Here is a 14,804-nt window from a genome sequence, read left to right on the forward strand (position 1 = left end):
TACAAGATTATAACAATACTTTCTTTTTCAATTTCTGAGATTTTACTTCTCATGGTTCAGTTTCACTTTGTCTGGGATTCAAACAAATTCTCTTAGGAGACCAGAATCTGATGATACCCTGTCACTACTCTGTGCATAGCCTATATATGTTTGTCATGGGAGATGTAAGAGAGCTTAGCCCAACTTTTTATATGTATTTCAAAAAATCACCTGTTTTTACATAGCTGTAGTGGATAGGAATCTATCATTGGGTAGCTGCCATAGAGGAGCAAACAGGCCACCACTACCTTTTAGTACAAATTTTTTGTGTGTACCCTGACCCTTGGTTCCCTCATTGTTGGCCTTTTGAAGTTGCATGGAATCTAAATATCTGATAATAAAAGCCGCAAAATTGAAAAGTAAAACTGCATATTTTGATAATTTAAAACTTCTAGGTAGTTTTAGGACATCTTTAGACATGATAAGCACAGAAATACACAGCTGCTGCCTATTGGATTATTTTTTTCTTGACTGCTGTTCATGCAAACTTTCAGTACATTAGAAGCATCTTCATTTCATCAGCTTGTATTATAAAATAATGGAGTGTATTTTTACTGGCTGTAATATAGATGTGCATACTTTTCTTAAATCATGTGTGACTTAAGAAATGGAATAAGAGACTTATACCGCTGACCAGGAATCATTTCTTCCTGTTGAGGAGGCAGTGATTAAAAAAAAACCTCCAGTGTGAGAATGTTGCAGTTCCTTAATTTCCAATCCTCTAAATATGAGTAGTATTATAAAACATATGATTTAAAATCAGCTAATTTATCAGTATATTGTGATAGACTAATCAGCTACTTTTTAAATATATTAGCCTAACAAGAAGGTTGTATATTTGCTAGGCTAGTGTAAGCTTACCTCACTTTCTAGTTACTTCAGTGTATGTTTCTAGTGACAGAAAGCACAGGTAGCTTCTATTAAAAAGTTGGTAAGGCCAACTGTAGCAAGAAGGGGCTTCAGAATTGACCTAGTCAAGTAGCATCAGAATAAAAACTGTACCAGTGAAAATTTGTATTGATTGTCCTGATGTAGATAAGTAGTAAAAACAACCCCCAGAAAAACCAGAAGAGGCTGGAATTAGTTTCATTGAGATTAGCTGGAATCCTGTTTTGTGAAGGTGTGACAGTCAAACTAGTGAATGGGAAGTGTTAAAATCGGTGGATGCATCAGTCTGGCAACTGCAGTAAAACTATGGAGTCCCAAACAGCTCTTTTAAAATTGCAAGCATAAGCAATACTCTTATCAGCAAAGAATTACATAAGATTGTCATACTTCATTGGAGACATAACAACTGTCAATATAACTTTTATGTTTTTCCAATTTCAGATCTTAAAATGCTTCATTTCAAAGTTGCTTTGTCTAACTTGCACTAGATGGCTTCTGAATGTAGTTGTACATTGGATGCAACCATCATGTGATGTGGTAAAACCGATAGGATAAGTGTAAATGAGACCCCACCCCAAACATATGCATTTCTCTAGAGGAAAAGATGTTAAACAATATTATGTTAAGGTACATACCGTATGATAATGAGAAGCAATTGAGGCTTTTTTGCTTGTTTTTGGAATGTACCATTTGAGAGGGTTTGTGTGTTTCTATAGATATACACATCCTTGTGTTCTACTTCTATAAGCAAATTATTCCCTACCTGCACATTCTTAGTGAATCATCCACTAATGTAGATTTTAATACAGAAAACTATTTTAACTTTAGGTTTTGATTATATTCATGTGCTTTTACAGTATATGAATTGACATTATTAACACATTTAAAATTAATTTTTGGTACTCTCTTGAAAAATAATTATATTTCAGGGTGGTTCATATTTTTCAGACTTTTTGTCAAGACCTTGACTCTCCTTCACAATTGTCACGTAATGTTGGTGTTGCACATGGTACTTAGCAGACAATATTTGAATATATTTTAAAATAAGAAATCACAAGAACAACACTATTCCTGAATTGCTGGGGTGAAAAACCTTTGTTGATAGTCTGTAGTAGCTGACCCCTGCTTTTAGTAAGAAAAGAATTGCATGAACTAATTCTAAAAGAGGTAACTTGGCAGTCTTTTCTGCCTAATGAGCAAGGCTGTTGTCATCTTTCATCATCACTCAGTAATTATTTCTGTAACAATGGCAGTGAAATAAGGGGATTTAGAGTGGAAAAAAAAGTGTATTCTCATGGATTGCTTGTGGTTTTGGTTTTGTGATGGGTTTTTGGTTTTTTGACTGAAGACTATATTTTCTCATCTCTGATTAGATGGTAGTAGTTAACGTTGCATCATCCTAATTTCATGATGGAAATTCTGAAGTTTAAGCAGAGATTTTAAGGATATAAACTGTGTTGTGTCACAGCTGGATTCATGATAATTCAGCTGTCAATGTGATTGTCATACTGATTCTCGTGTGATTAGAAAGCAAATTTACAGGTCTATTATGGCTGGTAAGCCGTAGAAATATTGCATCTCTTGATGTCTAATTGCTGGTGATAGGGGGAAATAAAAGCATGTCCCTTCTTGAGTTTTATTCAGAAGTCAATGACCAATGTTGTTCTGTTTCTTTTTTTTTCCCTCCTCTTTTTTTTTATGTGGTTATGAAAAGATGAATTTAAAATGTTCGTGTCCATTCAGTATTTCTGGATGACCCCCCTAACAATGGCAGACTTAGGACTCGGACAAGCAAGTTAATGTATATGTTTACTTTGCATTAGCTGAGCTATAGTAAATGGCATATACTTAATATGTACCAGCAGTGGGGTAAATACTGTTTGCTTTTGAATTTTGAAGACAGAGGAATAATTTGTCAGAGGAAATAAAAAGGGAAGAAGTCAGTGTGAAATAGAGTACCTCCTAGGTCTTGGAGGGATAGATTTTCCCGCTGCAAAGTGACCACATCATAACTTGGTGTGTGGAATCAACAGCTAGTGAATACCATTTTAGACTGTATTTACAGCATTCTAGGCTTATTGCAGTAAATAATTTACATTTTTTTTATTCTTTGTGTGTACTTGTTTCTTTCTCTGCAGATAGGTGGCTTGTTTCTCTGCAGACACAGATACTCTGAATTTGGAAAATAAATAAATCCTTGTTCTTGGGGAAAATTAGGATTTTTTTTTTCATTATATAGGGAGGAAAATACTATTTACCTGAATTACTGTAAAACACAAGGATCTTTGTATCATCTAATCGGCTTTCATAAATCTGAGTGACTGAGAAAATGCTACCCTGTAGTCTTTTCCACTTACCTATGGGCTGTATAAATCTTACTTCAGTTTTTGAAACATCTGCTGTTTGCTTTAAGCAACAGTAAACTGCACTGGATGATGATTTGTTGTAGCTGTGTACACACTTGGCTAAGCAGTTACCACACTATTTCATAAACCTTGTTATGTTCCTTCCTGAACAAATAAAAGATACTGTAGTTGATTTTTGTATTGAGTTTTTTCTAGTGGAGCAGGTAAAGCTGTTCGGGTCACTTAAAGATTATTCTAGTAGGGTAGGAGCAGAAATATGTCAGGTTTGGCCCTGAATTTTTCATTTCTTTCTCAAAATATATTTAATTTTGTGTCTTTTTCCTGTACTTTGAAAGCTATATAGGAATAATTTCTTTACCTTTGGTGACTTAGCCTATGTCAAGTTTTGCTTGATATCATTACATATCAGGTTGTTTAAAATACCAATTGTACTATGGCTCCTTTTATTCATCCTCATCTACCTACTTTAAAAATGCTTACTTCTATCTGCCAGCTGATACAGTCTTGTTAACCTGTCGTATGACTTGGTGTGAGGTCTTCGCCAGACATAGTTATGACGTGTCCACAGATTCTTTTTTCTGAAGAATATTTTCAAAGACAATGTTTTTTTTAAAAAAAAAAATCCCTTTAAGCACTGCTCTAAACTCAGGCACTGACCAGGTAAGCCTGTTGCTTTTGCTGGCAAAGCACAGTGCAAGTGTTAAAGCTGAACTCTAGGTGTAGCTTCTGAACAGCACATCTATCACCATTTCGTGATAATTTAATTCTTGTAGGACAAACCACTGCGACTTGTCTTAGGTTAATGATGTTCTTGAAGAGCTTCAAGATTTCATCATAAATCAAGATTTATATATAAAAATGATCTGAAGAGAAATAAATTCCTAGCAATCAGATTTTTAAGCAATGTCTGGCAACCTGGTTGCAAACTGCCGTAAGGATATGTTGACTTTGGTGTGCTGGAATCAGGAGAGTGTTTTGAGAGTTGCTGTGGTGGTCACTTCTCATCACGTACTTTGGTTCATTCTGACACAGCCTCGAGCCCGCACGCTGGGTTCCTCATGGGTGAGATTGGAGGGCACGGTTAGCTGAGCGCTCACGGGCTTTTGGCCCGCAGGACTGGGCAGAGCTAAGCCAAAGCAAAACGCCCTGAAATGCACATGGGGTGGGTGTCGCTCCTCCAGCATCCTTTTGCCCTGCAGACCTCCCTGTTGGGCTGCTCTACTTGGTAATGTGAATGTAGCCAAGTAGGCAGTATAACACATCTTCTTTAGTCTTCATAAACGTACAGCTTTGGTCTCATTTATCTATGTTTCTTAAATGCCTAGTGTGCTCATAGTTTGAATAACACAAAATAAACTGCTGTAATGAAACTGCATGACCTGGGGAACAGCTGCAGACATTTACTGTTGCATTATTGATTTTTAGTGACTTAATCTCGACGATTCGTTACTAATATAGGAGGCTTTTTTATTTTCAACCTTTGTTTGCAAGTTCACAAGTAGAATTGATGAATCCCTTCCCCAGGTTTGAAAATAACCTTTTCCCAATATTATGTACTTCAGGCTGTATCCATCAGAGGGTAGATGTGATGAACTTGAACCCTAGCTGTTTCATGTGAAAGGCTTGTGTGACTCTAACTTTTTGGAACAATTTTAGACTAGCATTTCAAGTAGGGAAAGGTGTTTAGAGGAGAATAATGGGGAGAAAAAAGTAGTCCAGAAAAACAATTTTTTCCTCTAAGTGATTTTTTTTTTTTCAGCCTAGCTGGATGATTCAGACGTTCCTAACTGCATCAGAAATACTTGGATAGATTAAAATCCTTTCTGCTGTTTCTTCTTAAGCATACTTCCAAAAAGGGAAGTTATACTGAGGAAAGGGAGAGGAGAAGGCAAGGACATTAAGTATTGTAGTACTATTTCTCCTACCCAGTTAAATCTGGCGTTCCACCACATCTTGCTCTAAGAACATCATACATGTGAAATCTTGATTTGTGAAGATGTCAGCTAGAAATACAAGGCAGTGCCCAAGATTACACTGTTGTATTACCTCATGTGATTTTTCAATATGCTGGTGTGTGCAGTAGGCAGCTGTGCTTTAGAAACGAGGAAGCAGAAAAACTTCATCTTGCAGAGGTGAGGAAGCTGAGGCTTTGGGTGTGGTTACATGCTGGTCTTCATGTCGTCAACTTTAATTTTATGTTAATGGCTTGTACTTTTCAGAGCTGTTGTTTCAGAACCATAACAGTTTCATACAAAATAGTGCTATTTTGGCTTTCATGTTTAAGGCTTCCGTTGCAATCCTGTTGACTAGAAGAAGAATTTACTTAGGTCGTCACATCCGGTATGAAATGATCAGATATGCATGAATGCAGAATGTGTATGTCTGTGGAACAGGCAGCAAGGTGAAGCATCTGACAAATCATCAATACAGAGTTGGAGGAAGCCATCTTATTGCATAACTTCACAGATTTAACATGAGATGAAGGTGCAGTTTTATGGTTTTGTTCAGGTTTCCCCTGACGAAGTCCAAGAGGAGCAGCAATATCTTTAGTTGGGTGAACAGATGTACTACAGTATCAGATAAGCTTTTCTTCAGGGTTTTATAAGCACAGTCTGTCTATCCAGTAGCACCATCAACTCTAGTTAACTGTTCTGTATGCTTGCTAGTGAAATTACATGCTATTGTGTGTTGTATTCAGTCAGCTCCAGAGTTGTTATGTGCAGGACAGTATTGCTAGTCGTGTCTGGTACTAGATACTGAATCAAGTATCAGGCACAAGTATCTAAACTTCCACTGGACTTCTTGTTCTTGTTGCTTTTTTCCTCTGAAACTCCTATGTTTATGAACCTGATTTCAGCATCCTCTTTATAATAGCTGTCGTCTTATCCCTTGTGAAGTAATTACTGGAGGTGGCTTATTGAGACTAAAGCAGTGTTGAGTAGACTTCAAGGCTGAATATGCAAAGAATCTGTTCCATAAGCAACATGACCTGCAACCTTAGATGTTGGCAAGCACCAGGTGTGCTGACTCTGGTTTTTCTCAGAGTCAGCACACCTGGTGCTTGCCAACATCTACAGGGGATGGAGCGGAGTGGGGACACCACGGCCAAGCTTTATGATAACACTGCAGGGATGGGAACTTGATGGTACTGTGGAACTGATAAACTGCATAGTTGTTACCCTGGGGCAGCAGGATTCTATTTTCTGTTGAAATCATGTCCTTTGGTTGAACCTTGCTCATTATAATCTCATTATAATACTAAAATATACCTCCATCCCAAAGGCTACCTGCCTCCAAAGTGCGACCACCCCTCACTGAACATGCACTCTGAATTTCTCTAAGTCTGTAACTTTAAAATCAAAATGAGAAGGTTTTACACCAATCATAACAAAGGTATGTATGACTAGAGTTGCTCAAGCTCCACCCGAAAGTAAGAAAATAGTATAAAAATGGCTTGAGAGAGGGATGCTAAGGAAGATACCATTACAGACAAGTCAGGAGGACATTGCTGACTTCTGGGATCAGTCAACAGGCTGAACCTGTCTTTTCCTCCCCTTAGGGACACCTGTTGGGTGAGATTTGAACACTCAGCTATATTGACTGCTTCCCTAGGAAACTCAGAAAATCTCTATAGAGTTGTTTCATAATTTAATGTATTTGCAGTCGACTATATTATTCATATTCTTAGTACTTGCATGTGCTTTGCAGACAGTGTATTTATCACCGGCAGTCCAAAAGAACCTATACTACTTTTGCTTCCATAAACTGTACCATTTAATAATCTAGCCGTGAGAGTTCTCATTGGATGCAACCAAACTCCTCAAGTATGGCCATGCTAGTCTATTGAACATGACTAGACTGAAGGTGCCTTGCACTATTAATGCATCTGTAATTGTGATAGTTCAATATATTGAACATGACCGGACATCACCCAGAATCTAAGCCCTGTTTCCCCCAGCCCCTGTGATATCTGAGGACAAGCTGGAACGCAAGGGGGTTTATTTCATGCTAAATTTCTTTACCCTTTAATGTGACACTCCTTTGTTCTTATTATGTTGTCGTTGATTTTCTCCTTTATTCTCAAAAGAAAGCATTTGCCAAGTCTTTCACTCTTTTTTAATCCTTTTCCCCCCAGTTCTTCCCTCAGAACCTGTGCTTTCTTTCCTTTGAAACATACGCAGTGTATAAATTAAATACAGCTTTATACTTACCTGTTTCTAACTGCAGGTATTTCTACTATTCCTACTTGAGGTTATATAAATAACAATAAAAACTCCTGTGGAAGCTCCCTCTGGCACTGTAAAATGCTGGCTTATTTCCGGCAACTGTTGCATGAAGGTGCTCTGGGTTGCTGATTACTTTTGCAAGTTATGATAAATTGGAAAACAGATTTCTCATAGGAAATGATCTTACCTGAATGATCTGAGTGCACTGACCTTCCTTCTTAGAGTTTTGCTTTTTAGCCAGTTAAAACCTCTTGAACAGCAAAGGGGTGTGCTGGGTTGGAGTTCTAAAATTGTTTTCGTTGAGTCTTTGTTGGACAGTGGTTTTTATTGCATGGCAAAATTTAAAATATGGCATTTCTAAATAATTTGTGTTTGGGAAGGGGCTTTATCTTTAAATACTCATTTTTGTGTTTGTCTTGGATTCTTAATGCTGGTTTATTGCAAAGATACTAGTGGGGAGAAGTTCTACATTTACAATACAGCTCTTAAATCCTGAGCTTTAGAATTGCTTGCATTTGCTGCTGAAAATAGAAAAAATCTATTTGTGCACAGGACTTTTTTTTCTTAATTTAAATGCAAGAAAAAAAAGTATTTCTATCTAAAGAGAGAGGAAAAGGTAGCCCTACTCCTGTATTCTGTTGGGTTTGGGGGAAGAAAAGTAGGGAAATGGATGCTTTACCAAAGTGCTGGAAGGACAATCGTCTTCTGCCCTTTCTGTTTGTTTAGTCTTTCAAGTTTACAGAAGCCTAGAAAGTGAACTGGCTAACTAGTTAGGTCGATCCTCAAGTGCATTTCAGTTGATCTGTCTGCCTCAGTAGATTCTAGTTCAGGTTGTACACAGGCTTTTAGGTATTTGCTATCAACTGTTTCCTCTCATCTTCAAATGATGTGGAGAAGTATGGGTACTTCAAGACTTTCATCTCCATTGAAATAAGTAAAGTAGTGTTGTTAAATGACAGTTGTGCAGATAAAACTCCAGGGAACTATTGTTGAAATCATCAAATTAATTTGCTGTTCTTGCATTCTTGTCAGAGTTGTTCTGAAATGTGATTTTTATTTTTTTATTTTTTTTTCCTCTGGAGGCTTCATTCCTGAAGGCACATGTGTGTAAATAGACAAGGGCTCATAAATTCTAACTTTAAATAAACTTTAAAAAAATGAAAAACTTAGGATTTTTTTTTGTTGTTGTTAATAAAGTTAACTAGACTGGAATGTTTTATATAAGTATCTGCAGGAAGAAACCCCAGGGCCTTTGGACTCCTGCCTTTATTTCTTGATGGTCTCCTTTTATTTCACATTATTAAACAAAAAAATGTAGTGCAATGTTAAATGTATTTAAATGTCTTTGCACCAAGACAGAATATGGACAACTGATTAGGTTTGATAAGCATTTTAAATAATGTCTAAATAAGATGAAATGCTACAAATTATAGGGATATAACAAAAGAGTGATGGCTTTCCAGTATGAGACACTGTCAGATTGATGAGAGTTCCTTTGTTACATCCCAGCTACACCGGTATTTGTTCAGTGTAAAAATACCATGCGTAAGTGTCAAGCATAGTTATATCAGGTCAGAATCCTTGGGGGTTTTCTCTCTTGTATATATATTTAATGATTTATTGGCAGATTATACAATTTTGTGTTGTATCCAAGTGTTTAGTCCTTCCATAGACCTCTTTGATAAATGCTGAAACAAGTACCACGATTGGTAAAATTAATTTTTCTAATCAAACAGAAGAAATACATTCTTGAAACTTTAGGACAATCAGCTGTTTCTAGGAACAGAGTACTTCAAGGTTAATTTCAACCTTTATTTTACTAGGGGGTTTTTTTGCTTACTGGTTTTGATGCTTCTTGACAAAGATTTATAGCAACTTTACTGAGTTTCTCTCTGATTTTGGCTTCTCCGGAGGGTGGAATTTGAGATCACCTGTTATCTGCATGCTGCATTATTGATGGTTTCATGTGTGCAGGCCTGCCACACTTAACTTCACATTTCCTTTGGCACGAAATAATCCATTTGTCTGCTTTGCCCCTGCTTCTGGCAAATGGAGGTTGAGTGGGTGGCTGACTGTTAAAAGGGGGCATACTCTGTGTACAGGGGACTGTGCATAAGAAAGTTAGTATGTTAAGTTAATGTTAGGCTTTACGGCATTTAAGAGTCACTGCTGCTTAGACTGACAAATAGAAATGAAGGAGAAGAAATACAAAAGTGCATTTGTATTGTTTGTTTAGTTAACATGGAGATGTAGAGGGTTTCAGTATGGATTAATTTTAGTGGACTACTTCCACAGTGCCAGTGCTTCAGGAAGTTACAAATACTTTCATCCAGCTTGAGACCAAGGTTATCGCATCTTAGAGGTCTCACTTTTATCAGTTGTGACTGTTTTGTTGGACTGGGGAGAGGTGTTTGTTTTTTCTGTAAGATTGATCACAAAATGTTCTTCTTAAACCAGTGTGTGCTTAAAAGTATCCTCTGTGTTTCTGGGAACACTGTAACATTATGTTTGACTTCGTAATAGGCACAGAAAAAGTACGGCAGGCTCAGGACTGCAAGGACCTCCACGTTGTAAACCCCGATTGGCTGTGGAGCTGCCTTGAGCGCTGGGACAAGGTTGAAGAACAGCTCTTTCCCTTGAAGGATGACTACATCAAAACACACAGGTAAGTGGGAACTTGGTGAAGTAGGGGTCATGAAAATAGATTATTCATACAGTTACGCTAACTTGTTAATGCAGCTATAAAATCAGTTTCTGACAAATTCAGAATAATGTGCAGTGCTTATAGATTTTTATGAAAGAACCCTCCATTTTTTGGCCATTTCTACACTGCATAAAGTGAAGACTGTTAAGGGATTGGGAGGCAGTTCGGCAGGTAGCAGAATCAGGAGAAACCTGGGGTACCAGTAGTTTCTTTAACAATTGTTATTGTTAGCCTTCAGCTGGAGCAGGTGACCTTGTCAGTTCGTCAGCAAACTCACACAGGGAATGCCACCAAGGCACAGGATCATTTGTGCTGCCAAATGAATTTAAAAATGTACACACTCCCACAATCTGAAAAATTGATAAAGTATGGTATTTTTTCTGAGACTTGGTAGTGATGAGACAAACAGAAAAATACAGCAGAAAAATCTAAGAGGGGGGGTTGGAAGGCATGAAGTAAAAGCAAAAACTGGAAGAAGGGTAGTGAGAGAACAGGAGGTTTGGGCATTATAAGAAAAAGTGTTGAAGGAGAGAGGGTTAAATATAATCGGTGCACTAGGACAGCAGATAGAAGGGACAGCCAAAAACTCTATTAACACAGAGGAAGTCAGAGGGCTATTAAGAACAGTCCCCTTTAGGAAAGTGCTATGGCTAAAATAACTCATAACAAGCCAGCTTCTGCTTCACATCTTACCTGTTTAGATAAACTCACATTAATAGCATCTTGCAAGCCTAATGGAGGACCTTCCCTTCTATGTTTAGAGAGGAAGGGGCATAGCATATTGGGTTTTCTGTATTAAACTGATAGTGATGTGATTGTGTAAGCTAGAGATTTGCTTTTTGCTTAGAAGATGCTAGCCCTTTGAGGGCAGAACATGTGTATGTAAAGTTGTCAAATGCTCTGAAGACACCAAAAGTAGAAACGTCTGGAAATGAGGCTGGGAGACTACATAGAGACCCAGGATGTCTAAAACTTAGGAAAGAGATGTAGCCTACTTATGGCTTGACTAGAATACTTTATTTTTAAAATGTGCTAGCTATTAGATTTATTTTTTTTAATCAAACTTTGGAATGCTTGTATGGGATGTTTAACTTGTCACAGAGGCCTGACACTGCCAAGTTCTCAGTAGAAATCTGGACACTGACTTGTAAGCATCATTTTTGATGTCTAGATGAATATTGGTCTTCCTACGTGTCTTAATTCACTCTTCCATTTTATTGAAACACAATGATAATTTTTCCTACTTCTGTGTTTCAAATACAATATACCTTAACTTCATACTCCACACACCCCCGCCTGCCCTCCCCCAATTTCAGTCAGTAAGACATCTGTCTTAATGCAAATGCTTTTACTTTATTAACCCAACATGTACAACTTCTTTGGAAAAGATTTTCTCCTTAATGAAGCCGCTTCAAATAGCGATTACTGGTCCAATGCACTTACGAAGTAGGGTAAGGGATGAACTCTGAGAAAATATTTGCATATAAAATGATCTGAATTATAGCAAAAAAGAGTAAGTAAACTTGGAATTGATTGACTTTAAGTATTGATGCTAGAAGGCTACTTCAGAAACGCCAATGAAAGCATATGGTAAAAACTCCACTTTTGTGGCATTTCTAATATGTGTTATAATATAGTTTAATTGTTTTCTCTATAGCGTTGGTTTCATGGTGCATAACATGCTGGTTTATTTGATTTATTTTTTTTTAAGGACTCAATTTGCTTCCTTTTTTTGTGGCATTGCATCATAATTGGATAGTATGCTGTAATGGTGATTCCTGCAGACTGATCTCTGGATGTTTCTGCTGATACTTCTAAAATTATGTTTTAAAATACAGCTGCGTGATCATAGGCAGCTTAGTATTTTAACAAATGAGTTTGTATGACTTGCAAATTAATACTGTGTTTATTTTCTCTCAGAGCCAAGTTGGAGAGCAAATACTAAGATCTGATACAATGGCGTACTTTTCTCTTTGTTGTATAATGCAGATTATGATGCTACTCTAGTTGTGCTGTTGTTACTACCCGGAAGCAATGTCAGTAACTTTATATGTTAAGACACTTTTAAGGCACATTTAATAATTTTTAATAATGTAAATATGACATTATCTGTATCTTTGCATTTTTCTGTTTTAAATTCAGTGAGACTTTAATGGGGGCAGGGGGGGAAGAAATATTTCTTTGTAAGTCTTCCAAACCATTCTTTTCCCCCTCTTTCTCTTTTAGAAAAAATGAATGCTCATTTTTTTACATTCTAGTTAAATAGCTCATTTAAATTTCTAAAGCAATTTTTTGTCAACTTCATCCAACAGAGAGAACAGCCCTGCCACATTTCCTGATACACACAGCACATTTCAGACAGCTCTGTTTCACCCAACACCCATCCATCCAAAGTCTCAACCTGGTCCTGAAGTTCGACTTTATGATCCTAATACTGGAAAGCTAATCAGGAAAGGTGCTCAGACCTCTGGCCAGTCCATGTACATCCAGTCTCCAGCTCCTCCCATCACCTTACCAGTCCACGGTGAACACTCGTCCTTCAGGTACCTAAAGCATAGCTAAGAGTGACTTCAACTATATTTTCAGATGCTGTAGTAAATTTAACTCTTGTTATCTTTGCATTTGATCAAATTGTCATCTTCGCTTTAGTTACTTTGCTTTCTAAAAAACCGAGGAAATGTGTGAAAGTGAATAATCAGCTGAAGTGAAATCAGGATGCTAGAATTCCAGATGCTTTTTGTGCCTCACCTAAGTGCGACTAAAAACCTCAGAACAAATAAATGCAGCATGTAGTTTATGTAATTTAAAGACTGTTAGAATAACTCTGAAGCAAGGCAGTCTAATGTTTTTTTAATGAGTCTTAGAACACTGGATTGGTTTTCTGTATATAAAATATATCTAATAGCATTTGGCTTTTGTTTTGTAAAATTTTCCTCTTCACCTAATTCCTTCAGATGGGACATCAGCTTTGTGTTTTGTTTTGAGGAATATCAGAAGTGGTGGAAGAGGAGTGTAGCTAACTGAGTATTATTAAATAAGGCCATATGACTGAGCACTAGCTAATAATCCTTAGGTCACTAAATCAAGACACTAAAGTAGCAGGAAAAGGAGGCGGCCTGCTTTTTGAAGTACAAAGGCTAGCATCTAGACTTTGTCAAAATTTGTGGATTTGGTTAAGCTTCAAAGATGACACATCTCTTAAGGTGCATAAAATATCTAAAATTCATCCCTAAGTATCTATGTAAAAGATCTAACTTTCTGGAACGTGAACGAATTTAGCAAGGCTTGTTGACTCCAGTGGTAAAGAAGTATCCAGTTGAAAGTGAAGCTTTCCTCATTGTAAAATGTGATCAAAATTCCTTTGTACAGTGTGTTCAGAGTATAGCAGTTGTTACAAAGCAATTCACTTTTCCAAGCAACTACAAAAATACAAAGCACAATTACAAATGCACAGTTTTCTGCCTTTCTTCTCTCTCCCCTACCGCTTTTGCAGTGTATCACTTGTAAAGGTTTTGTGTATTAGCATAGCTTGTTATGTTTCCACTCTATCTTCCTGTTGCTAAATTATTTTAACCTATGGTTTTTTTCAGTTGTCATTTTTTTATAAGCTTTTTCTTATTTCAGCTTCCGTGTTTCTGTCAACACAGATTTTTTTGAGTCTCTCTTGTTTGTGAAGACATCTTGTTTTCAGTTCCTTTTTACCTGTGTCTTTCAAAGCCTGTGTTTTGCTTTACTAGACATGTTAAATGAACAGGACAAACTGTAAATAATCAGAACACAACATGTATCCAGAGAAGAGCTGAAAAGCTTTTTGTTTTGTTTGTCAGGTATTAGTGGGAAGAAATTTGTCTAGAAATAGAGCTGGGAGGGTTGTACATGTATATAATTGTCATGACATTTCTAAGATGCTCCAATATGATGGTTTATGTTGATATTAATGCATCATTCAACGCTTTAAAAAGAGTAGGTTTTGATATTTGTTCTACCTTTGTCAACAACCTAAGGTAGAGTTATGTCCACACGTAAGCCTATTTTTCTTTAATGTACAGGTGCTTCTTCACTTGAACATCTTATAGAAAAGGAGAGAAATATACTTCAGCTGTCATCTTATTTGAGTTTCTTAGAGGCCTAAACAGCTTTTGGGAGTGGAGCAAGATTGTACTTCCTTGTTTTATTTCACTTAAGCATTTTTTTGACTATCAGTGCTCAGGGTTGAGATGCTTTAATCTAGAAAAGTTAATCCAATTACTTAGTGATGCAACTTCACCCCATAACTAAGAAGCTGTAAGAAAAGAGATTAGCATAAGATATATGCTGCAAAATAGTATTTTCATCATTGTTTCCTGGTGATTTTGTTCTAGTGGTGAAATTAGTGACCTGTAAACACTGATCTCTTAATTGGGCCTGTCTGTGTTCCTCAGAGCAGTTCCTCCACCTTCAATTAAGGTGGTGAGGAGTGTCTTGGTAAAATCCAGGAGGAAAGCAAAGCTGTATTTGATCACTGTATTAAGTACTTTTAATGGCTAGGAAGTACAGTGCAGGCAGAGCACGAAGGCTGTAAAGAAGTAACAAAAAGCTGAA

General features: G+C 37.0%; 1 protein-coding gene across 1 annotated transcript in view; it reads left to right on the plus strand.

Annotated features, from left to right (window-relative positions):
- The window catches only part of CTDP1 (CTD phosphatase subunit 1), a 115,941-nt gene that overhangs the window by 31,826 nt on the left and 69,311 nt on the right, over positions 1-14,804 (plus strand). The window contains exons 9-10 of the mRNA XM_075745236.1: positions 10,043-10,184; positions 12,536-12,766. Of these exons, the coding sequence (XP_075601351.1) occupies positions 10,043-10,184; positions 12,536-12,766 (373 nt within the window). The remainder of the gene's footprint in view (positions 1-10,042; positions 10,185-12,535; positions 12,767-14,804) is intronic.

The sequence above is a fragment of the Balearica regulorum genome, chromosome 2, assembly GCF_011004875.1.
Source record: "Balearica regulorum gibbericeps isolate bBalReg1 chromosome 2, bBalReg1.pri, whole genome shotgun sequence".
In the NCBI taxonomy this organism is placed as follows: Eukaryota; Metazoa; Chordata; class Aves; order Gruiformes; family Gruidae; genus Balearica; species Balearica regulorum.